Consider the following 26,330-nt stretch of genomic DNA (forward strand, 5'->3'; position numbering starts at 1 on the left):
GATTTATTTCATTACAGATTAGTTTTGCCTGTTATGGAATTTCATGTCAGTGCATTCATATTGTTTGTATTCTTAATGTCTGACTTCTTTCAGTGTATTTTGAAACTCATCCAGTTATAGTATATATTGATTTCTTTTCTTTTAAATTACTGAGTAACATTTAATTGTAAGAACACACAAATTAATTTATCGTTTCACCTAATGATTCATTACAGCTTTTTTGTGCTTACTATGTATGTAGTTTATCTTTTCCCATCCCTGTGGTTTCATGCTGTGAATGTCTTTATGTTTAAAATGCTTTTAGAGAGCATATGGTTGGGTTTTGCTTCATTATCCAGCCTGGCAATCTCTTCCTCTTAAATGGGTTTTTTAGTCCTTTTATATTTAATGTAATTGTTGATTTGGTTGGGTTTCTGTTTACCATCTGGCTGTTTGTTTTCCATTTATACTTTCTGTTTTTTCTTCCTCTCTTGGCCTTTTTTCTGCTCACCTTCCCGCTCCCCACCCCCTGCCCCCGAACCTGGTACCACATGATCTATGGGAATCTCAGTTTCCCAACCAGAGACCAAACCCAGGCCCTCAGCAGTTTGAAAGGATGCAGTGTCAACTATCGAACATCTAGGAAATTCCCTCTTTTGGGTTAATTGAATTTTCGTAGGGTTCCATTTTATCCTCTCTTGGTTTCTTAGCTAAGCTGCTCGAATGGTTTTATACTCTTTTAATCCAGATATGTGGACAGCTCAAGAGTGTTTACTGGGACCCTTTAACCTGGTGGGATGCAGCTTCAGCCCAGACCTTGTTGTCTTGGCTCTGGCCACTTGTTTAGTTTTATTTTTTTTCTTCCCCTGACTTTCTGTGAATCTTAAGTACATACTTAGGAAACCTGTTTTCCAGTTAAGTGGGCAGTTGCTCTGCTGTTCATCTTTATTAGCCTTTGGATCATGATGCATGCATGCAAATGGAGACACCTCCATTATTATTGCTTTTCCCTGAGTACAGGCCAGCCGCAGCTGATGAACGTGCTGTGAGTGGCCAGCAAGCGTTTCCCATGCCCTTTGGTGGCGCCGTGTGCGCCCTCCTCTTGATTCTGAGCAGGCTCACTGGTGGCTCGGAAGCCCTGGGCAGCAGTGGCGTTTGTGGAGAGCAAGGCTGCAGAGAGATAAGGATGGAGTCTTTTGGGTGGGGGAAGCAAGAGTCCGGATTATTCAAAGACACTCTTCTCGTTTTGCTCTCCACTGCCCTCCCACCCCACACCTGGGGCAGACAGTGTTAGAGAATGTTTTTAACATGTCATTTGAGTCTTGCATTCTCTCAGTCAAATCTTGCCTTCGCTTAGCACAAAGTACTGCTTTTATCCTCCAGGCCAGTGTTTGGGGAAGTCCCTTTTCTTATTTAAGAGAAGACTTTTCTTTTAAGCTTTGTTCTTTTTCTGCACAGAGCTGTTGTTAGAAGAAGATAAACTAAACAATCTTGTGTTTGCTCTTTTTTAGTCGAGCAAAAGATGTGATAATTCCAGCAAAGCCACCTGTCAGCTTTTTCTCCTCGAGGTCTCCGGTTCTTGACCTCTTCCAGGGGCAGCTGGACTACGCAGAGCACATTCGCCGGGATTCAGAGGTGGTGCTGCTGTTCTTCTATGCTCCATGGTGTGGCCAGTCCATCGCCGCCAGGGCTGAAATTGAACAAGCAGCGAGTCGGCTTTCAGACCAGGTAAGGTGGACATTCAGCCTGATTATCAGATGACTGGCAGTCCAGGTTCAGGGCAGGTTCTCCCCACAGAGATACCTTTCCCAGATGGCTGATTTTGCCAGGGTGAAGGCCAGGAGCCTTATTCCGAGCCTAAATCATAAAGCCCCTGTGAGCAGAGGCTTTCTGATTGTGGTTGTCATAGGCAGGAGTGGGAGGAGATGCCACGTTTTCTTGTGATGAGGCTGGTGCTCATCTTAGGGTGCCAGGTTGTCTGGTTTCAGTGGGGAGACTGAAAATCCTCATTGAATATACTGTTAATATTGCTGGTTATTTATTTTACGTAAGAGAAATTTATGTGTCATGATTACAGTGTAACTAGGCAAACCTTTCAAATACCTCGATCATAGCTACATTCAACAAATATTTAATGAACGCCACCTTCACGCTTGGTAAGAGGGATATATAGACAACTGATATGTAGACCTTCTGTCTGGCAGTGGTTTTCAATCCAGTAGATCCCAGTTGACCTTTTTAAAGCAAGTATTTTTTGATGCCCTTCTTCTGTCCTCAGAAGGTATTCATAGATGATAAAACTTCCCTATACTATAGTTTCAATGTAGCCAATCTAATGCACTAATTGTAACATAAAGATAAGGGAAAAGAAAAGTGGTATATAATTAAACATGTGTCTTAGTGTGTAAGTGCTGGAGTAAGTTAGGTCCCTGTACCTTTATGTAGAACCACTATGAATTATAAATGCAGGAACAGTTACAAATGCAGCCCCATAAAGTAGGATATGTTGGCCACACAGAGGCCACGAGGGCATTGCTCTTAGTGACTTGATTTTTCTAAATGGTGAACAGCTCTTGGTAAAGTTCTGAGCCAGCCGAAGTCCTTTCTGCCCTCAATTAAACAGAAATTGCCTTCTTGAGAAATGCAGTGAACACAGAAGCCATGCTTTGGATTGACATATATAAAATGGAGTCAGGATCTGAGTTGAATAATAATAAACAGGTTTCCCTCCACATCAGTGTTTGGCAGGACTTTTAAAACTTCTCTGGGCGATATGGAGGATCGTTCCATGTGCAGAACAGCTTGAAGTACACTGCAGGACGTCGGTGCCATGGCCCCTGCCCACCACGTGCTCTCTAGCACCCCCCAACCGATGCAGTCAGCCAAAAAGTATCACACAGGTTTCTAAGAGGCTGCTGTCGAGACCCACTGATCTGGGGTGACTTGTGGCACAGTTGAGTTTCAGAAGTTCACTTGGAACTCTCAGTTGGATTTTCTCAGAATGTTATAAATGGTGGCTAGACTTCCTGCCCAGCCTAGCAACCTTTTAAATTATGTTATACCCCTGAACGTGATGCTAAGTACTGTATAAATACATTGATTTTTGTATTGATAGCATTGATTCTCAGGGGGTTGTGATTTTATATTCCAGCTTTGGACCCATGGAATCAATCTATTCCTTGTCTCCCCCTCAACCCCCTGCCGCAACTCCCCTTAAGAATGGCTGATAGCAATCAAGCTGGGGACACTTGTGGGAAGAAAACAACCCTAAGGGAGCTCTGGAAGGCAAGCTTAGAGGAAGTCACCCCTTTGTCAGTCATTCCTCATGTAGAGCACTTGTGGGGGAAAATGTGAGAGTCTGTTGTATTCTAGGGTAAGTGTCAACTACTTGTTATATTACTGCCAGCCGAAGGAATATGTCCTTCAGAGTGACTGTAGGGATTGCATGCTGGTGTGCAGGCCCCTGCTCCTTAGAACAGCCCTGCAAGCTGATGCTGGTTGCCCTGAAGCATGACCTTGGGTTTAGAGAGCAGAATAGTTGTTAAAGGTCACAGGACAAGTGGTGGAGGTTACAGTGCCATCCACAACTGATGGGCTCTGCTTTCTTTCAGAAAAAATTTTCAGCTTCTTCTAAATTGAGAGCTTATTGTTCTGTGTTCTCAGTAGGGAAAAGGAGTGGATTTATTTTTGGAAACAGGCAAAAATTTCTGGAGCCACATTACTTAATAAAATTAGCAAATGTGGTAGATTGTGCCCTATTTTTGAGGTGTCAGCCTTAGTAAAGGTACTGTTATAAAGTATAGGTAGAGTGTAAAAGGAGTTCTTAAGAGTTTACACTTAAGTTTTGAGCAGTACTGCTCTGGTCAGTGTAAGGCATCTGAAAGTGACTTTTCATTTGTAGTCTTCATATTTTTCGGTACTTTATTACAAAGATTTTTAAATATAGGATAGCAGAGGTGAGCTGTGTCTGCCACTTCTAATAACATTTTATTAGGCTTGTTTTATCATGTATCTGTTCATCTTATCATCCATGTAATCAGTGGTTCTCAACTAGGGGCAGTTTTGTCCTCAGGGGACTTTTGGGACTGTCTGGAGAGGTTTTGGATTATCACTACTAGAGAGGGGAGGCCCGGGATCCCACAGCATCCGACATCCACTTTGTGCCCTCCCCACCCCTGCCCCCAGCAAAAACAAATAAAACAGCAGCAAAAAACCTGTATCATGCTCAACGTGTCAGTAGTAACAAAGGTGAGAAACTTTTTCCGGTCTGTTAGGACATCCCATTTTGGGTACAGGTCAAAGTAAATTTCAGGCACTGGGATACGTCTCCTTAAATACTTCAACATCTGCCTGTAAATACATATTTAATCCATATTTTTGCTATCTGATAGTATATTTTAGAATTTAGTTCTAGTCATCTATTATCTTTATTGGTTTTTAATATCATTATTAAAAATAGTCCTTTGAAATTTTTGGTATGTCATCTGTAGGTAAGATTGCTTTTATTCTCAGATGCTCAATTTGACTATCAAAAGACATATCTTACTGGTAAGTTTTAGTATAATCATGCTTAGAAAAAGTTTTTTGGTGTCATTCACTTCAGGATTTGAAGCAATTCATTTTCCTCTTGGACCAGACTGCAAAATACTCAGAGTCCCAGCTGGACACTGTGGACTACAGTCTTTCTTTGTCCTTGTCAGGGTAAATGATGCTCTTCTTTGAGCACCGAAAATGATTTTTTTAATGCTTTCTGTTTCAGAGAGGGATTGTTTCATTTTTATAATTTTGTTTAAATCTTGGTGATTTTTCAGTTGTTATTTATAGTCATTTGAAACCTTCTTTGACTTGCAGGTGTTGTTTGTCGCAATTAACTGTTGGTGGAATCAGGGAAAATGCAGAAAACAGAAACACTTTTTTTATTTTCCTGTAATATATCTGTATCATCGGAGGTAAGAACTTTCAAGTAGTGTTTCTAATTCAATTCATTTTATCAGTTTCAAAGTGAATTTTTGTTTTATCCTGTTTAAAAGTACCCACTGTAGAAAATTGAGAAAATAACAAATAAGCAAAAATAAGTAAACAGAAGGATCTGTGATTTATCAACCATCCATAATCATTATGTGTTTCGATTTATATCCTGTGACTGCATATCCATACCCCCCTTTTTTTACTTAAAAAATGGGGTCATGTGTTGATAGTAGTAATATCTCCTCAATTGCTTTTTTTTGTGAACATTTTTCCATGTCATTACGTATTCAGTAGCATTGTTTTCAATTTGACTGGTTACTCCACTGTGTGGCTGTATGTTTCAAATATTATAGAAGTATTTTATGGAATAAAAATGTACTGAAGTGCTTATCCCATTATCTAGCAGCATAACATAGTCAGGAGGATATCTAACATCTTTTCAAATTGGGAAGAAAAAACTACAAGTCTGCAACCCTATAATCTCTCATTCTGAAATCCAGAGAGCTTTGAAGACCTGAAAGAATTCCATGAATATCTTCCTGGCCTAAAGTACCAGGAGGCCACCTGTCTTTGTGCCACGTCAGGTGCCACTGTGCTCGTTTTCCTGAGGAGATGCTGGCGTCTGATTTTAGGGGACCGACCAGGCCGCGCTCAGTTGCGCGGTTGTGTCCGACTCTTTGTGACTCTGTGGACTGTAGCCCTCCAGGCTCCTCTGCCTATGGGATTATCCCAGCAAGAGTACTGGAGTGGGTTGCCATTTCTTCCTCCAGGGGCTCTTCCTCAACCCAGGGATTGAACCCGTGTCTCCTATGGCTCCTATACTGGCAGGTGAATTCTTTACCACTGAGCCATCTGGGAAATCCCGCTGTGGATTTAGGTCTAGAATCTGACCTGAAGGATTTGGGAGACAGAAGATGAAATTCTGGGCTCTGTTCGGTGTAATTGGCTTGAAGTTTGTTACTGAAGGGTTAAGAAGAGTTGACCAGTTAGAACTTTACTTTTTATTACCTCCCTCTAAATTCTTGGGCCTTAATCAATGCAGATTTATTACAGATATCACCAGACTATCATGTGTGGATTATCTATCCCCTTCCAGCACATTCCTGTGTCTCTAACATAAAACTTGTGTGGCTCAGAGTGTTGTTTCTCGGGAGCTATTAAATAATATTTGGGCAAAAACACACATTCCTTCCCCATCTCCACCCTCAAATTTCCCTCTGGGTATAAACACAGTTTCTCTGAGTAACTTTCTGATGGTCACTTCTTTTTTTTAAGGTAAGTATATGGTGTTATATTAATATTTGAGAGTTCAAAACCTTGGTAGTGTGTAATGGGCGGTGAGCTTGCCCTGAAGAGATCCCTGTGTTTCTTTTTTTGGAAATAGGGCGCAGATGGCTAGCAGGGAGTGCAGGCCTTGCAACTGTGTGTAACCAAGCCCGCTGCCCAGAGATAGACTTAACTCGATGTGACATTAAAATCACAAGAGTTCCCTTGAATTGAGTACAAATGTCATTTCAGCATATGGAGGTGTGCAACCTTGTCTTACACTATTGGTTTTCTTAGTTTTATAGAAAGATTGAAAGCACATGAAGGGAACATCAGAAATATTTCGCCCAGCCCTCTTATTTTGCAGATGAGGAATCTGAGGCTGGTGTGCCTTAAAGTGCTTGCCCCTCATCTTGGCCTGTTAAACCTTTACTTGTTTGAGTCAGTTCAGAACCATTGACACTCATTTCAACATCTACCATTCCCATTGTACCAAAAAATAAAGTGCTACGGCAGAGACACCCAAAAGGTAGCCTTTTTGTATTCTGTGCTGTTTGTGTAACAGCTTAACTAGTAGTGGCTACCTATAGAAATTAACAGGCTTTCCTGTTTTGTGAGTGCAGACTCTGTTTTTTTGACTTGTTTTGTTGCCAGTCACAAAGGCAGTTTAGGAAAGGCTCTGAAGCAGGAAGTAGTTTTCCCAAAACACTCTGTGCAGAATTCAGCTGCCTGAAAGCAGTGGCCATGGTGTGCTGGCAAAACATGCTCTGCGACCTGCATCTGGGTATCTTCTCATTATACCAGATCCCTGGGACCCTTGTAACACAGTACCTAGGAACCTCAGCAGAGCCTATTTGCTTGAGTGGACGAGGTTTCCAGGTCCCTTGCCCACTTTTCTGCTAAGCAAAATAAGTTATCAGATGATTTTTTTGATTTCTTCCTTTAAATTAAAAATTGGTGGTGGATGATGGGGTTCGTGGTGGTGGTAATTTAAAGACAAATTAGTTAGCAAATGGATTGTGCAAGTCTTGAATCGGTGGAGCCGCTGACCCGGTGTCTCCGCTATGTGTGTAGAATGCTGTTTTTGCCTCTTCCGTGCTGATGTTCCTCTCTGCTGTCATGTTCTGCAGTGCACACTGAAGATTGTGCTCATGTCATCACACTATATGTATGTGTGAGTGTTCATTCCTGTCATCATGTTAATATTGTAGTTCCATTTATATTGTACCCATTTATGTAGTTCTTTTCTGTGCCCTGTTGTTGCTGTTGCAGGAGGCTTAATGTCAGTGTCTATTCAGAGAGAAGAATGGGTATAGATCTGCTGATTTTCACCATACTCCCCCGTCCTTGCTACATACCATCCAGTTATATTTGAGCAATGTCTGTTGTGCAAGAGTGAAGAAAGCCCTGTGAGCATTCTAATTATTTTAGGAGGATAACTCAGTGTTGGCAGTATTGCTTATTGGTACTAAATCAAATTCATGTGTGTCCCCAAGCACAAGTGCCTGGGAAAACCGGGAAGATCATTTGTACAGTTCCCTGACTTCATACCTTCATATAATTTTTTGTTGTAATAAAGTATTAAGTAGGTTTAAGGTTTATTTAGTGATCCTTTTTAAGTGCCTCTGAGAATATTTAATGACTACTTTATAGTAGGCCAAGGACCAACTGCTCAACTTGTTCCTTATTTTACAGTGACTTGAAAAGGAAAGTCTACCCTTCCCCCCCCTTCCTCCCCTCCCCCACCCCACAGCAGACTTTTGTAAAGATCCTAGAATTCTTTGGCATTTGGTCAGTTTTCAGAGTTGCCTGCTTTTTGTTTTTTATAGAAATGTTACTGTGAGAATTAATTTTTTTTTTCAGAAACTAGAATGAACTTTGCTCTGAAATTCAGTTTGCAGAATTAATTTCATATTAAAAAGTAAAGGCCAGTTGTACTTCCCCTCACATAAAATGCTTGCTCTTAGTTAGGCCTCCAGTTACCCTCTTGAGACAAGGAAGGCTACTGACATATGAACCAGTTGGGATCCTAAAGCAGGACATTTTCATTTTGTGGTGTTGATGATTTCAGTTACATATTACAGGTTTAATGCATGGTGTACTTTTATTTTTTTATTTTTATTTTTTTGGTACTAGTTTTGGACCAATCGAATACAAAGGCCCCATGAGTGCTGTTTACATTGAGAAGTTTGTTCGCCGAGTGATGAAACCACTTCTCTACATCCCATCTCAATCAGAATTACTAGATTTTCTCTCAAACTACGAGGTACCTGTCTTTCCTATCTTCTCCAATTTCCTCAGGCTTCACTGGGTTGCATTGGATTATTTTTATTAGAAGAGTCTTTATACCTCCCGATTTGCAGCAATTAAAAGATCACATTATAGGTAAGCCCCAATTAAATGCTTTTGGAGATACTTATATAGGAATGGTTTGGCCAAGTCAGTTTTTAGAGAACAGAAAACTTGTGAATATTATTTTTTATTTGGGAATTTTAAACAAACTTTCAGTTTGTCTCACTATTAGCTTAGAGTATGTAAGAATTAATTTACAATTTATATGCAATTGTAGATTTCTAAAAATTTTATATGATGCACACAGCACTTTTGGGCATCCCAGGTGGTAAAGGACCCGCCTACCAGTGCAGGAGACATGAGACGTGGGTTCAGTCCCTGTGTCAGGAAGATCCCCTGGGTTTGGAAGATCCCCTGGAAAAGGGCACAGCAACCCACTCCAATATTCTTGCCTGGAGAATCCCATGGACAGAGGAGCCTGGCGGGATACAGTCCATAGGGTTGCAAAGAGCCGGACATGACTGAAGGGACTAAAGCACATAGGACATAGATTTCTAAAAATTTTATATGCTGTTGACAGCATTTTACTATGAGATAAATGATTTTTCTTATAAGTTGTAGTTTTTTTTTTTAAGAAAGCTAGGAATATGTTCTTTCTGTTTTATAATAAAAATTTCAAGGTTTGTTAACAGAAAGTTTCCTAACATGGCATCTCAACTGTTTTCCTATTGCCAGTCAGCCCCTGATGGATTATTTTGTTGGGATCCTCAGTGCGTGTTCAGGACAGGTTGTTATTGAGAGACCAATATAAGTCTTAAAATAATCTCAAAAATTATAAGAATAGTTCCACAGAAAAATTCACTGGATCAAATATAAAATCATACTTATAATGTTAGTCGCTGAGTTGCATCTGACTCTTTTGGCACCCCATGGACTGTTGCCCACCAGGCTGTATCCATGGAATTCTCCAGGCAAGAATACTGAAGTGGGTAGCTATTGCCTTCTCCAGGGGATCTTCTCAGCCCTGAGCCTCCTGCATTGCAGGCAGATTCTTTACCATCTGAGCCTCTTGGTCACAAGTAAAAATGATACTTAGCTACAACAAAATCAAGACTGTAAGTACCTAGCAGAGATAAAAAGCATGTGAATCCACCTCTCTGTACTTGAGAATTTAGTAACTGTCATTTGATTAAAATTTACCTTTTGCACTGTGTATATTTTATGTAGGTGGGATATGAATTTCTTTCCCCAGAACATCGTTGGCAGCTTTTTTCAATTGTTGCAGAAATACTTTGTGTTCACTGTTAGCAGATTCTCTAGGCAGCAGTGTTCCTCTCCAGTTACTCCGCCTCTGGTTCCCAGATGTGCTTTAGGGTGAATGCTTCCGAGCTCTTACGTGTTTAAAGGGTGGGTTTCCGTGCCCCTCCTGGGCTTGCTCCCGTTTTCCTGGGAGGCTGGCGAGCAGGACCTACAGTGGGAGGCAGTGCACCTGGGCCCCATCCCTCTGGCAGCACCAACTGGGTTTGTGACTGGGGGCAGGTCACTCCTCTGCCAGGCATCAAGGTCTGGGAACAGGGTTTTCCTGAGACTCCTCTTGGTGCAGCAATTGTGCGATGAGGGTTTTCACGTAGATTTTCAGTAGATGACAGTCAGTCACTGGGGGTGGTCCAGCAAGATGGTGAAGAATCAGGACTCAGACAAACTTGAATCCAAACTCATCTTTGTCTTCTTAGCTATGTGGCCTCCAGTTAGTACTTAATCTCTTTAAGCCTCCATTTTCTCATTGGTAAAACAGGGATTAAATGAGATTTAAAAAAGAAAATACCAGCTAGGATGTAGTCATAATAAATGAAAATCTATCAGTGAAAATGACATTGTGAAACAATCCTGGATAGCTAGCACTACTGAGAGAACTTAAAATGAGCATAACATCTGCTGGAATTCCCTACTTATGTAAAACCTTTTGCTTGTTTTGTAACTGAGATGATAAAAATGGCCTGTAGAGGCCTGCCTTCAGGGGAACTCTGCTGAGACTTCTGTGGAACACTGGGCCTGGGTTGGTCCCCTCTGTTGTTTCCTTTACATTTTCACTCGGTGTCCTCTAGAAAGTAATGGGAGAAGAGCTGTAGAACATCACATAGCATACAGCTTGTACCTACCCGTCCCCAAGAGTGTGGGAAAAAAAAACTGAGATTATTTGACTTTAAAAAGCACAGAGAGGTGGCTTTATGATTATATCCAGCTCTGTGAGAGATTTGTGTACAGAGAGTTTTGAGCCAATTCTTAAGCAGAGGTCATGTGATGAGATGGACTCAGCTAGGACTCTACAGGGCTGGGTTTTAGCCCTGACATCTAGCTCTGACAGAAATCTTTGATTTCTGCGTTTTATGCCGATTTCTCATCTCTGAAGTAAGGGAGATGGCTCAGCTAATCCCTCCTGTTTGGGCTTTGGTGAGTTTAGAGGTTGGAAAGAGGCAGACGAAAGATTTATCATTTTTGGTTGGGAAAGTATTTTTGAAACAGTGCCTTTGAGCATGTGTATCCGAGATCTTTCTAACTCTATTACTGTCTCTAAGATGTTTGTAGTGTCTCTATAGTTGGATCTGCAGGAGAGAGACGAGGGCACAGCTATGACTGAGCAGCACGGATGATTTCTGACCTTGAGCTTCTGCATTCTTAGAACCCGCTTTTCAGCAGCAGCTTTGAGTGATGATGCTCCAAGTCTGATGTTGAGTTCACATCAGACTCGATGTTGTGCCAGTGACATTACTCAAGTTTTTTTTTTTTTTTTTTGGCAGCCCACTCAATTAGAAAGATGACAACAATGGTTAGACTGCCTTTAAGATGGGACCCAAGAGAGTGCTGCCAAGATGGAACCCTGTAGAGCTTCTCTTGGCCTTTCAAATGCCTCCTGAAAGCTGCAGATGGCTTTTATCTTGTTAGAATCATCTTTGCTGGACTTCTGTTCACTGAGATGAAACTGTTGGGTTGGCAAGAGACAGTATTTGATTAATTGTGAAAGAATTTGGGAGTCGCGCCCAGCATGGTTTCAAATGGGAAGTCTTTTATCTTGTGAAACATACCAGATACTGCCTTAGAAAGAAGCGATATCCGGAAAAAAAGAGGAAAAAAAAAAAAAAGAAAGAAGCGATATCAGCTTCATTCACTCTCCGTAAGATAGCATAAAGACACAATTTCCGATCCAGAAATGAAACCACTGTCATGGTTTTGATAGTTGAGTAAATAAAAAAGTTTAAAGGGATTTTTAGAGGCCCCACTCTGGACCATAATAAACTTTATAGGCATCCTCTAAATTAAGGTTTCTCAGCCTCGGTGTTATTGACATTTGGAATCAGATAATTGTGTGTTGTGGGGGGTTGTCCTGTGCTCTGCAGAATGTTTAGCAGCATCCTTGGCCTCCACCTACTAGATTCCAATAGCACTGCACCGCCCCCTTACTTGTGGCAGCCAAAAATTTCCAGGCATTGTCACGTGTCCCTTAGGGCACAGAATCATCCTGGTTGAGAACCGCTGCTCTGAATCATTGTTTCCTCAAATAAGGCCTTTAGGATGCCTCACAGGTCTCAGTATAAGCACACATTTTTTCATATAGCACAGAAAGCCGCAATCTAATTATTGCAAGTGTCTCTGCTTATCAGAGTGTCAGTAGAGAGATGAAAATTAAGCAGTGCCTTAACTAGAAAATTCTGGAGTGTTACCTGTGGGGAGCTAGAGCCAGGAGTGAGTTATTTTTCATCTATAGATGTCCCTGATGCTCAGCTTTTTACTCAGTTTGTTTGTACCACACCCTCCCCCTGCCCAAAAAAAAAGGCATCCTAAGTATGTTAAGGGTATTGCTGATTTAAAGAAAGCTTAGTATGACAGAGTGCAGCACTTTCACAGCATCATCTTTCAGGATTTGAAATAGTTCAATTGGAATTCCATCACCTCCACTAGCTTTGTTCGTAGTGATGTTCTCTAAGGCCCACTTGACTTCACATTCCAAGATGTCTGGTTCCAGGTGAGTGATCACGCCATAGTGATTATCTTCGTCGTGAAGATCTTTTTTGTACAGTTCTTCTGTGTATTCTTGCCACCTCTTCTTAATACCTTCTGCTTCTGTTAGGTCCATACCACTTCTTTCCTTTATCGAGCCCATCTTTGCATGAAATGTTCCCTTGATATCTCTAATTTTCTTGAAAAGATCTCTTGTTTTTCCTATTCTGTTGTTTTCCTCTATTTCTTTGCATTGATCGCTGAGGAAGGCTTTCTTATCTCTCCTTGCTATTCTTTGGAACTCTGCATTCAGATGCTTATATCTTTCCTTTTCTCCTTTGCTTTTTGCTTCTCTTCTTTTCACAGCTATTTGTAAAGCCGCCTCAGACAGCCATTTTGCTTTTTTGCATTTCTTTTCCATGGGGATGGTCTTGGTCCCTGTCTCCTGTACAATGTCACAAACTTCCGTCCAGAGTTCATCAGGCACTCTGTCGATCAGATCTAGTCCCTTAAATCTATTCCTCACTTCCACTGTATAATCATAAGGGATTTGATTTAGGTCATATCTGAATGGTCTAGTGGTTTTCCCTACTTTCTTCAATTTAAGTCTGAATTTGGCAATAAGGAGTTCATGATCCGAGCCACAATCAGCTCCTGGTCTTGTTTTTGCTAACTGTATAGAGCTTCTCCATCTTTGACTGCAAAGAATATAATCAGTCTGATTTCGGTGTTGACCATCTGGTGATGTCCATGTGTAGAGTCTTCTCTTGTCAGTCTTCATTCCAATCCCAAAGAAAGGGAATGCCAAAGAATGCTCAAACTACCGCACAATTGCACTCATCTCACACGCTAGTAAAGTCATGCTCAAAATTATCCAAGCCAGGCTTCAGCAATATGTGAACCGTGAACTTCCAGATGTTCAAGCAGGTTTTAGAAAAGGCAGAGGAACCAGAGATCAAATAGCCAACATCCGCTGGATCATGGAGAAAGCAAGAGAGTTCCAGAAAAACATCTATTTCTGCTTCATTGACTATGCCAAAGCCTTTGACTGTGTGGATCCCAATAAACTGTGGAAAATTCTGAAAGAGATGGGAATACTAGACCACCTGACCTGTCTCTTGAGAAACCTGTATGCAGGTCAGGAAGCAACAGTTAGAACTGGACATGGAACAACGGACTGGTTCCAGATAGGAAAAGGAGTACGTCAAGGTTGTATATTGTCACCCTGCTTATTTAACTTATATGCAGAGTACATCATGAGGAACGCTGGGCTGGAAGAAGCACAAGCTGGAATTAAGATTGCCGGGAGAAATATCAATAACCTCAGATATGCAGATGACACCACCCTTATGGCAGAAAGTGAAGAGGAACTCAAAGGCCTCTTGATGAAAGTGAAAGAGGAGAGTGAAAAGGTTGGCTTGAAGCTCAACATTCAGAAAACGAAGATCATGGCATCTGGCCCCATCACTTCATGGGAAATAGATGGGGAAACAGTGGAAACAGTGTCAGACTTTATTTTTGGGGGCTCCAAAATCACTGCAGATGCTGATTGTGGCCAGGAAATTAAAAGACGCTTTACTCCTTGGAAGGAAAGTTATAACCAACCTAGATAGCATATTAAAAAGCAGAGACATTACTTTGCCAACGAAGGTCCGTCTAGTCAAGGCTATGGTTTTTCCCATGGTCATGTATGGATGTGAGAGTTGGACTGTGAAGAAAGCTGATCGCCGAAGAATTGATGCTTTTGAACTGTGGTGCTGGAGAAGACTCTTGAGAGTCCCTTGGACTACACGGAGATCCAACCAGTCCATTCTAAAGGAGATCAATCCTGGGTGTTCATTGGAAGGACTGATGCTAAAGCTGAAACTCCAATACTTTGGCCACCTCCTGCGATGAGTTGACTCACTGGAAAAGACTCTGATGCTGGAGGGATTGGGGGTGGGAGGAGAAGGGGACGACAGAGAATGAGATGGCTGGATGGCATCACCGACTTGATGGACATGAGTTTGAGTGAACTCCGGGAGTTGGTGATGGACAGGGAGGCCTGGCGTGCTGTGATTCATGGGGTCGCAAAGAGTCGGACACAACTGAGCGACTGAACTGAACTGAACTAGTATGACAGATACTTGCTTTGATCAGATATGGATTTCAATATCAAGTGTGTTTAATATGGATTTTAATATCAATCCATAGTAAACAAATATGGATTTTAATATCAAAATCCATATTAAACAAATATGGATTTCATATTCCATGAAATTACAAATATGGATTTCAGCATCAAGTGTGTTTAAATTTAGGTATATTGAAATTGGGCAGAAATAATTATTTAATGTTTCTGTGGCACTTCTAAGGTTTGTTAGGATGGCACTGCTTCTGTCTCTAGATGTGTCTGCAATGTTTTTCAGGAATGCATTTGATAATTTCCTCCTCACTAAAAAAAAACAAACCATATTGGTTACTTATAAGTTTGTCTCTAATCCAGATATTTATGAACAGTGTGGATCATTGTAAGATTGTATAGTGTTTATTGGGAAGTGATGCTACCCTGCAATTAACAACTTTCTATATTGTCATAAACTTCATTATTCTATGTATACTGAACTCTGTTCACATATGCTTCTAATGTTGTTATGAACAGAAATTCTAGGTTGGTTTGAAGTTTTATAAGTCATACAGATCAATCCTTTTCAAAGCCTGTTTCAGATTATTTGATAATTACCTGGAAAAGCAGAAGTTTTTAACAAATGGAGAAAATATATATGTGTGTGTGCATGTGTATATACATATGTATATATAGTTTTGACAGTGTTGCACGGCTTGCTGGTTCTTAGTTCCCCAGCCAGGCATTGAACCCATGCTCCCTACAGTGGAAGCACAGAGTCCTGACCATTGGACTGCTGGAGAATTCCCTAACCAATATTTTATTTGACTTAGAATACATCAGACCTACCCAAATGAGATTGCTCATCATTCTCCATACTTTTATGTTTATAAAATATGACACTAAACCCAGATGCTATTTTTAGGAAAACAGTATTGCGTTTAATTTATTGAACATTGCAGAAAGACATTAAAGGGTGAATATTGTAAGTGCTTGACTCTGTAAATTCCAAAATACCTTAGACATTATCAGCAAACAAAGAATGAGTAAACTATGCTTGGGTCAGTGACCAGCAGTTTTCAAGTGCTTTTACTTTTGATTTTCCCAGCAGCCATGTGAGGTAGATGGAAACTGTAGATCCTTTAAACAGATTAAGGAGGTAAAGGTATAGAGAGGCAGAGAGGGTATGATTTACCCTAAGAGGAGATTGGACTGCAGTCCAGGTCTTCTGACTCCCAAGATTCTTCCTTATATACAAAGGAACGATTAAAGTCTCTGATTTGAAATTTCACTATGTAACTAGAGGTTAAAACTTTGAATATTTAATTATTTTTATGTCATTTTTGAGCCTTCCTTCTTCATGGAAGAAAAATTTTGAAATAAATCTTAACTTGACTGTAACTTTTTTTCCTTCATCTTGAAGAATGGTTCTAAGACTAATGAATGATAAAGGCTGCGCATGGCTATTGACTTACTATTAAAGAAACAAAGTTTTATTAATTGGGTCGTTAGTATTTATTCTGCAGAACTGGGCATGTTCTGTGTATGAAAAGCACAGGATTGATGCTTGGTAGAGTCCAGAATGTTCTTCCAGATATGCACTAAAATCATACCTGCCTTATAAATCATGAAGGTAGCTAAAACTAAATGGACCTGCTGGTGGACACTGCAGGCAGAGGACAGGAGCTTTATGTCATCTTGTTGCAAACCATGTAAGAAATTCTGCTTTCTTCATTTACTCTTAATTGTATGATAAAATTCCTCTTCCTTAAAAATTCTTCCTACATATTTAAGATACAGACAAGACAGTTTATTACTTGGGGACAGCATAGTCAAACGTACCCCAGTGTCATCTTCATTTAGACGTTAAGTTGACTGGAAAGGGAACAGGACTGAGTGTGGTAATGTCACTTTCACAGTCACAAGTTTTATGACTACTCTGTCGGTAATTTTCAGACATCATTTGTCTTAAGTATCAGCAGCTTCTATGTCAATAGTGCTTGCTTTTTTATATTTTAAAGCATGTGACAGAATCATCTGATTTGTACCTTTCAGTCTACCAGCAGATGCCAACAGTATTATTTAAAACTCATATTTGTAACCAAAATCTTTTCATGAATTTCTATAATTTATCTTTCTAAGAGCAGTGATTTAGCATATATCCATTCATTTATTCTTAGAAGTTTTGATAGATCAAGTTGTTTTAAATTTAAGTGGGATAAGAGAACGTTTGGAAGGTGTTTGGAGGGAGAAGCAGGGCATTGGGTAAATTGCCAATTGACAGGAATCTGAGCACTTTGGAGACAAACCTAGAATGCTGGGTGGTACCTGCTGTTATCCTGTTGTTTGTTAGTAAAAGTGTTGTTTGTATTCTGATGTTGCACAAAGAAGTAGATACTGTTTCTGTTAATTCATAGTTCTGAACAACTGTGAATTAAGTAGCTTTACCTGGATGTTCATTGGAGGGACTGATGCTAAAGCTGAAACTCCAATACTTTGGCCACCTCATGCGACGAGTTGACTCACTGGAAAAGACTCTGATGCTGGGAAAGGTTGGGGGCGGGAGGAGAAGGGGACGACGGAGAATGAGATGGCTGGATGGCATCACCGACTCTGTGGACATGAGTTTGAGTGTACTCCGGGAGTTGGTGATGGACAGGGAGGCCTGGCGTGCTGTGATTCATGGGGTCGCGGAGAGTCGGACAGGACTGAGCGACTGAACTGAACTGAACTGAACATTTTCTAAGTGTGAGTTAACATTAATTCAGAAATATTGTTGCCATTGAGGAAAGCAACACATGGAGGTAACTGTTCTCATGGCCACTAGAGGGCGTGCACACCATCTGCTGAAATTTATGCCACACTGCTGGGCTGCAGTCCATGGGGTCCCTAAGAGTCGGACACGACTGAGTGACTTCACTTTCACTTTTCACTTTCACACATTGGAGAAGAAAATGGCAACCCACTCCAGTGTTCTTGCCTGGAGAATCCCAGGGACGGGGGAGTCTGGTGGGCTGTTGTCTATGGGGTCACACAGAGTCGGACACGACTGAAGTGACTTAGCAGCAGCAGCAGCAGCAAATGGTGCTCAAGGAGGAAAGACATATTTTATGCTGATGAGGTTGGGCTGGCCTCATATAAATAGCCCATTTAGCCTATTTCCAGCCTCATTATAGCAGGTACTGAATATACTGTACATCATGGAATGGAGTTGAAAACCCACAGACTGGGTTAGGGTATAATCTGGTACTCTTTTGTTCTTCACCATGAGAATAAATTTCTGTTGGTTTAAGCCACCAAGTTTGTGGTGATTTGTCATGGCAGCCCTAGAAAGCTAACACATGAGGTAATATCAGTAAACCATTGCTACAGACAAAGACAAGTGATGGGACAGATACGAGAGCAGAGAGGAAGGTGTGAGTGTCTTAGAAGGCAGAGAAAACATCTCTGAGGATGTGACCTTAGAGACTTGGAGTGAAGCCTGTGTGATGTGCTCCATCCCTGAGGAGGTTTGGGGATAGTGCTCCAGGAGGCGGGAACAGTGCGTGCAAAGGTCCCGAGGGAGGAATTGGATTTGGGGGGCAGTGACAGGAGCAGAGGGGAGAGCACTGGGAGTTGAGGGCACAGAGGTGCTTTCCTCCCAACCTTAGCCCAGGATCAGGCTTCCCCACGTGCTTGGCCTGCTCATCTGAAAGAGCGCCTCAAAAGTCCATGAGGCAGGGGCCCCAGTGTCTGCTTTGAACCAGCCCCTGGGTTGAACCAGCAAACAAGGGGTGTAGACCTGCCATGGTCGTGTATTTGGATAGGCATGTGTTTTGTTCCCCAAACTTCCCTTTTTACAGATTTAAGAAAGAACTGTGGAGGAAACTCTGAAATATATAATCATTTCTCAGATAACAGCTTTGGTTGGAGAGACACTGAAACTTTGGGGAAATGGTTGTGAAATTTATTTTACCTGAAGCATAACCAGAGCCAATTTAATAACTTTTAAATGGTAATTTGTAATAGAAATAAACAGATAATTGTCACTTTATTTCCTTTTTATTATTTTGAAATGTTAGTTTTAAGTGACATTCTGAAACATGCCACTTTTCAAAATTTACTACAGACTGTCACACTGCTATGAATATTTGAAAAATAGTACCTAAAATAGATAGACGTTGCCTGTTTCTTTAAAATAGCTAGCTAGTATTTTATGATTTGCTGCTGCTAAGTCACTTCAGTTGTGTCCGACTCTGTGTGACCCCATAGACGGAAGCCCACCAGGCTCCTCCGTCCCTGGGATTCTCCAGGCAAGAACACTGGAGTGGGTTGCCATTTCCTTCTCCAATGCATGAAAGTGAAAAGTTAAAGTGAAGTCGCTCAGTCTTGTACGACTCTTAGCAACCCCATGGACTGCAGCCTACCAGGCTCCTCCATCCATGGGATTTTCCAGGCAAGAGTACTGGATTGGGGTGCCATTGCCTTCTCCGATTTTATGATTTATGCAACCTTTAATCCTTTCATATGGTTGTTGAATTTTATGATCTTCATATTTTTGGCAGTAAAAAGTAAAAATAATTTTACCTATGGGTTTTTTTGTATTGTTTGTGGAATTTCTTTGGAAATTTCAGTACTAAGTCTTCTGAGCATAGAGACTCCTTCATTCAAGTTGCGTAGCCCCTTGGGAAACCACAGCAGTGGTGCCATCAACAGGGATAAACCCTTACGCTGTTGAAAGGCCTGCAGAGGACCCCTGCAAATGGTTTAACCTTTATTCATTTTTAAAGGTTTAATCTGCATTTCTCATAAAGATGTAGAATTCAGGTCGTTTTTATTTCTATTGAGGTGTGTTTACATAAACACACATGTAATTACATACATGCATGTAGACAGATACATATGTGTTCTTCTATGATGGGAGAAGAGAGTTTGAAGCTCACGTCATACAATTTTTGGCCATGAAACCTTTCTTAATATTTAGAATGAGTTTATCCCAATTGGTTTTGATTTAGGAGAGTGAAAGAAATTTAAATGGGTGTATTTTCTTTCCATCACTTTTCATTTTATCTTGTATTACCCAGTATTAACTGACTGAAATACCTGAAGGTCTTGTTTTCCTTTGTTCATGGTAGAAAGCCTGATACACCGTCATAGGTTGGTTTAAAACATTAGGAACCCAAGCACTGTGTTATTCTACTTTGGACCAGTTCTGGATTGGCTTGTTAAAAACATTTAAAGAAATTAAGCAAAAAAAAAAATCCTGTTTCAGTAACTTTATTTTCTTATTTCCTCAGTTGTTTGCGAAATTAGTTATTTGTTGGATTTTTTTTTATATTAAGACTAAACATTGATTGTCTCAGTCTCTACCAGAATAAAAAGCAGTTAATTTATTTAAAATGAAATCTTATTAGACTAAACAAATGCTTTAGATTTGAAAGACAGTGTGTTCCATTGTAGATAAGGAATTTCCTTTTTTGTACAACATACTGATTTTAAACTTTACCAACAGGGTAAATTTCTGTTTTACTATTTAGATCTTTGTCCCAGTGATCACATCAGCTCTAAAATTATTTATTACAGACAGTGTTGTGTGTTTTAGGACTAGAAAGGACTCCTTACCTCTGCCTGGTGCTTTATGTTCATCAAGCTCATTCTTCTCAGAAACCCCAGGATGAATGGTCCCCATTTGCCAGTTAAGAAAGCTGAGCTTCACATTGAAGGGTTCACCCAAGATCACTGAACTGTCAGACCGGAGCTTAGGTCTTCTGACTCCCAGCCAGCACTCTTTGCTCAAGGATCTCATAGTTGGGCTTCAGAAACATTTAGTTACAGAACAAAGTGAGACAGAATGGTGCCCGCAGGGCCTTCTAAGAAGGAAGAAATTATTCTGAACATGAAAGCAGAATGTGTCTGGTGGAGCACATTGGTTTGGCAGGATGGAGGGGCGTGCAGTTCTAAGCTTAGAGAAATGGAATGAGCAGGTGGAAGCTGCGCTGGAGGACCGAGAGAGCTCTCCGCAGACTGACCTGACGAGAGGAGAGTTACCTGTGAGGAATGCTGGGCTCTGCTTGGGGGGAGAGGAGAAGCCCCTAGAAGGATGACGTTGAGCACCAGTGGAGCCACTCAGGGGTAGCCTGATTTCCAGTGAGCGTGAAGGTGTGTTTGGAGTGAGGGGAGGAAGAAGCCAAGGAAGAAATGTAAGAAAGGTTACAGATCATTGAACTGGTTTGCCTAGAGTTGCTAAACAAAGACAAGTGAGTACTTGAACTTGATGTGGTGAGGTTTCAAACCAGGGCCATAGGAGAACTGTCCACAGAGGGTGAAAGACCTGCCTAGGACGCTTCAGCTCTGAACTAACTGCCCCCGTAAAAGCTGCTGCAACTCAACTTGATCTCTTACCTTGTCTGTCGTCTAGATGGAGGGAAAGGGTCAGTGCTAAACGGCAATTTAGGTTTTTTAAAAAGGGAATGCAGTAGATTGCAATTGTTAAGTTGTAATGGCGTGTCTTTCTGTTTTGAAATATTTCTCTTTATGCAGTGACCAGCGATACCCCAGTCACCTAATTCTGCTCTTGTTCTACAGCCTGGAGTTCTCGGGTACTTTGAGTTCAGTGGCTCACCCCAGCCACCGGGTTATTTGACCTTCTTCACCTCGGCATTGCATTCATTAAAGAAAGGTAAACAGGATTCATGTTAACACATTAGTGCTTTAACTGAAATGTATGTTTACTGATGTCTACTTTTGCATAGGTTATCTTTCTGATAATATCTTTTAGTTCTCTTGATTCTTTTCCTCTGTATTTGTATTACATTGTTTTATGTTCTATTTAAAGAATTGTTTGCTGTTTCAAGTACAGCCTCTTAAATGTTTAGAGCCTTTTTTTTTTTCAAGTAGCTTGATCACACAGTGTCTACAATGTTGTATTTTGCACTTTAAATTTTATTATATCATAGTCTCTTGTTTTGTGTGGAGTTAGATGTTTTGATCAAAGTTTTTAGTGGTCGTATTGTTGGTTGTATGAAAGTCATGTCACATTACAGCATTGGCCTATGGCCAGGTTCAAATCCATATATACATATTTTTTTTTACTTAGCTATATCATATCTTATTTGAAGCTCTGCTTTGTAAGTTGAACATTGTATCCTGCCCATTTTTTCATGTTGCTCCATTTTCTTTCTCTGTATCAGCTGTGACCTTAAATCAGTTCTCTGTTAGATACTTTCATCTGCTGTTCATCTCCTCATTACAAGCCATGGTCCAAGCCTCTTCCCACACCTGGACTAGACCAGTGGGCACTTGACTGGTACCCCGCCTCCACACTCCTGCTCACACGGGGGCCGCTGTGTCAGTCCTTCTGCCTGAAGTGTGTCTTCTCCATCCCCAGGACCCAGGGCCCAGCCCTCCACCTTTTAAACCCCTGTTTATCCTCCAGATTCCCCTCAAATAGCACCTCCTCAGTCTCCCATACTGGAGAGAGATTTGTTGTTTTCTTTCATAGCACTCAGCCTAGTTTATATTTATGTGTCTACTTACAAGATGATTTGTTTACTGTCTGTCGTTTTGCTGGGACTGGGAGATTTCTGAGGGTGGGGACCATGTGTCTTCAGTTTAGTGTTCTTTCTCCAGCATCTGGCACATAGCAGGGGCTTAATCACTATTTGCCAGATGAGTGATCGCATTGATCTTTCGGTAGGCCCGCCAAAATATGTAGCCATCCTCCTGTTACTGGATATTACATTGCTTCAATATTTGGGGGGATATTATGATAGTGTACTATTAATACATCAAACAGTTATATTATTGGCCATTTTAGTGTGTACATTGTCTTAAGGTTTTATGCATAGAGAATCTATTGTATGCATGCTTTTCATCCAGGGGACATTGGGAGAGGAACTCAACCTGTCATATTAGGTGTCTCTTCTGTCCCCTTTAAGAATGGGCTGCACAGCTTCAGGTGACTGAGGAGTCTCAGTGAGTCAGAGTTTGAATTTTGAAGATAAAATACTGCCAACTTAAATAAGCTTAAGCAGATAGATGTTCACAAATCCTCTTAGAAAACTAAATAAAGTCCTTTGAAGGTAATGTATAAAAGGGTAGCCTAGAGTTAGTCACTAGAACATGGCAGCATTCAAGTTCTTGAGTTGGAGAAGCTGTTTCAAGATTTGAAAGGGTGTGTTGTTATCCAGCTAACTTATAATGTGTGTTAATGTTTCATCTTAAATTACCTTTTCATTCAGAGCTTTCCAAAACATTGCTTCTTTTGGAAAAAATCTTTCCAAATATAAGGTAGTAGCCTTTATTCCCATTTTAAAAAAAAATATAGTTGACTTATTAAAAGTTTTTTTAATAAGTTTTTTTTTTTTTTTCTGTTCCTTTTTAAGCAAGGAGGGTAGCAAATGGGTTAAGACTACCTGAAGGTACAAAACAAACCTTCTAGTCAAATCACTAGTTTTGACAAATGATTTTATCAAATTTCTTCTCAGAATAAATCTAGCTCAGTAAATTTGCTCCATTTCTTTCCTCTTTAGTTGGGTCTTGTAAAATCCTGTTGCCTATGGACTTTGCAAGAACTGAGTTCATTGTAGTTAATCATTTTTCACTCCATTTTTGTGGCTAAGCTCCCACTTAAGCTTTAAAGAACCATTTTTAGAAGAAAAACACAAATTTGGAAGGATGAATTTCTATGAAATATGTACTGTGACAGATTCCCTAAAGTAAATCTTCCTTGGGCATCTGGGTGTTTTTCACCTTTGCTTTCTCCTATGCTGAAGTCAGATGGTGTTTTACTTACTATTAATAGCTGATGCTCAGTAAGAGAAAACCTTGCAGGCTTTTTGTATTTTAACGGGACAGTTTGAAATGTAAATTCTAGGTCATTGTTGCGTTTCTGTCTTGTACACAAATTGAGACCTGAGGAGCATTTGACCCGTTTAACATTTGGTTATGGAGAGCTTAACTGATGAAGTGTTTAGACTGTTGTGGTAGAAAGCAGATGTCCTGGTTCACCAGGCCACGAGCGTATATAAAATGCACATGTCTTTCCATTGCCTTATGGTTTGTTTTTTTAAAAAGTTGCCTTAGAAATAGCCAGGACAGGACACTCTCTAACATTTGTTTAGCTTGCCATTGATCTGCAAATATTTTGAGAATGTACCATAGACGAAGCACTCTGCCTGGGTGTTGGGGGTGGGGTGCTGAGAGGGGCCATCTCAGTCACCTGTGTCCTCTGCCTGTTGTTCTCCATCTGGGTGCCGATTCGTCAGTTTATGTTGGCCCTGCTGTTTGATGGTTGTGGGCAGTAGCCCTTTGTTATATTTCTGTCCATTATTTTCTAGCCACTTTACTTTTATCTTTTTTTTTATATAGCAGTTCTATATTTTCATGTAGTTAAATCTGTGGTTCTTTTTCTTGATCTGTTTATTTAAAAAAAAAATCCGATCACTAATTAGTTTACTTCTCTTTGGATTTTAAAATTATTTAGCACTTTATGCTGCCTGGGTTTACCTTGGCTTAAAATACAGAGCACTGTTGATTTTCCTCAATTCTTACTGACTCATCAGCACTATTTACAGAGTAACACTTCCTTTATCCTTCATCTTGATGATGCCTGCTTAACCAAAAAATATTTTCTCATGTGTAATTGGGTCTATTTTCTGTGTTTTCTCTTGGTCTGGAACCCTCTTTTTGTATGAGTAAATATAATTTCATTTCTTGCTCTGTGAGTGAGTCCCTGGTGAAGTCTGGACTCTGCTTCTTTTAGTTCTTGTGTTTTATGAAATATTACTTTATATCCATCTATGCATTGGGCTGGGAATTTTATTAAATGTTTATATTGACTTAGAGGTAATTGACATTTTCATAAAATTTAGCTTCCCTTTCTAGGCTCACAGCGTAATTATTCATTTATTCAAACCTCCCTTTCAGTTTTTTGTAAATGGTCTTGGCGTGCGTGCATACTCAGTCATGTCTGACCAGGCTCCTATGTCTATGGGATTTTCCATGCAAGAATACTGGAGTGTGTTGCCATTCCCCCCTTCAGGGGATTTTCCTGATCCAGGAATCGAACCCATGTCTCTTGTGTCTCCTGCATTGGCAGGCGGGTTCTTTACCACTGCACCACCTGTGAAGCCCCAAAGGTCTTCCACACCCTCATTACTGATTAATCCTTTCAAAGTGCTGAATGATTAACTGTGGGCTGGCATTCTGGGTGTGTTTCCAGATCCTGGGGGTGCTGGTCCCTTGTACTTTTCCTCTCTTCCCAGACTGCCAAGCCTTTCCTCTTTAAGCCTTTTCACCTTGATCTTGGCAGACAGGCTCTTTCTTCTTTTGCCTAAAGAAAATTTGATAAAGGGGTTGATATTTTTAGGGTACCTACTTGATTTTTTTCTGTCTTATGATTATTTACTGTAAAGATGTGTTCTGGTAAAATGTTGTTATATTCTGCTATGATTCAGTGCCCTTTTTAAAAGAAAAAATTTGCAAGAAATTTCGTCCATTTGACCTTCAGAAGGGATGCAGTGCTTCCTGAGGGGAAAACAGGGGCCTAGGACCTGGTATCTGGTCCTTAGCCTTTGCCCCGGCAGGGTCTATACACTTGAACAAAACAGTCACCTTTTCTTTTTTGAGTTTCTCTGCCATAAAATGGGAGAGAGTGGAGGTGAGAGGGTAAGTGCTTGTTTTACAAGGCCACATCATGTATGAATTATGTTGTGTGTAAATAAAGTTACAGTCTGAAAATCTGTAGTAGTTTAATGGGAAAGCCATTGACTGAAAGCACCTGAAGTAAGTTCTGGGTCTGGTTTCTTAAAAGCATCTACAGCAGGTGTTCTGCACCTAGACCAGCCAGCAGGCCTTCGTCTTCCCGCTCCTGGAGCTCTCCATCCTTGTTTCTTTTTTGTAGTTAGCCCTCTGTGTCCACCTGTGGACTCACCAACCCTGGGTTGAAAATAAATTAGGAAAATTCCAGGAAGTTCCCCAGAGCAAAAATTGAATTTGTCACACATCTGCCAATTAACTGACATAGCATTACATTATATCTACAACTATTTATTGAGCATTTACACTGTGTTAGGTGTTATAAGTAATCTAGAGGTGATCTAAAGTATATCAGAAGATGTGTGTAGGTTACATGCAAATGTTGTGCCATTTTGCACAGGGGACTTGAGCATCCCTGGATTTTGGTATTCAAAGGGAGTTGGGGGCGGGGCTGGAACCAGTTCCCTGTGGACACCAAGGGATGGCGATGAGGCATGGTGTTCTCCCCGTGGAACTGACTGCATCTCTGTCCCACCAGAACGTGAGCTACTTTGTTCAGATAGTATTTACTGAGTGCCTTGAGGCCAAGATTTTATCACTGGGCTCTTGCAGTTCTTACAGTTTAGCTAAAAGTTTGAATGAATAACTTGTAAAGAACACTTTACCTTGAGATTGCTGAAGGAGTGATTTTCTCAGTGGGATATTGTTACTTTGGATCTCCTGCCCACCACTTCCATGTCCCCTCATGTCTGTCCTTTCAGGTTCCCTAGACCAGAGTTGCAGGAGTCACTCACCCTGGGCTGGACGGAGGCCCAACCTGGCTCATTCTTGACTTCTCACTGTCTCCTGACACTAGAATCCTAATGGATTGAATTGAAATACACATGATATTGTGGAGAAGTAAATTGCAACCCACTCCAGTACACTTGCCTGGAGAATCCCATGGACAGAGGAACCTGGCAGGCTACAGTCCATGGGGTCATAAAGA

The 26,330-nt window shown here is 40.7% G+C and overlaps 1 protein-coding gene across 2 annotated transcripts in view; it reads left to right on the top strand.

The window, feature by feature from the left end:
* The window catches only part of TXNDC11 (thioredoxin domain containing 11), a 61,387-nt gene that overhangs the window by 6,612 nt on the left and 28,445 nt on the right, over nt 1-26,330 (top strand). The window contains exons 2-5 of one of the 2 annotated variants that reach the window (XM_055409508.2): nt 1,491-1,707; nt 4,831-4,928; nt 8,350-8,479; nt 21,170-21,263. In XM_055409508.2, coding sequence (XP_055265483.1) covers nt 1,491-1,707; nt 4,831-4,928; nt 8,350-8,479; nt 21,170-21,263 — 539 coding nt within the window. Of the gene's footprint in view, nt 1-1,490; nt 1,708-4,830; nt 4,929-8,349; nt 8,480-21,169; nt 21,264-26,330 lie in introns of those variants that run through there. The other variant, XM_088833091.1, reaches the window with a different exon arrangement.

The sequence above is a fragment of the Moschus berezovskii genome, chromosome 27, assembly GCF_049115385.1.
Source record: "Moschus berezovskii isolate FMDL1 chromosome 27, NW_MosBer_1.0, whole genome shotgun sequence".
In the NCBI taxonomy this organism is placed as follows: Eukaryota; Metazoa; Chordata; class Mammalia; order Artiodactyla; family Moschidae; genus Moschus; species Moschus berezovskii.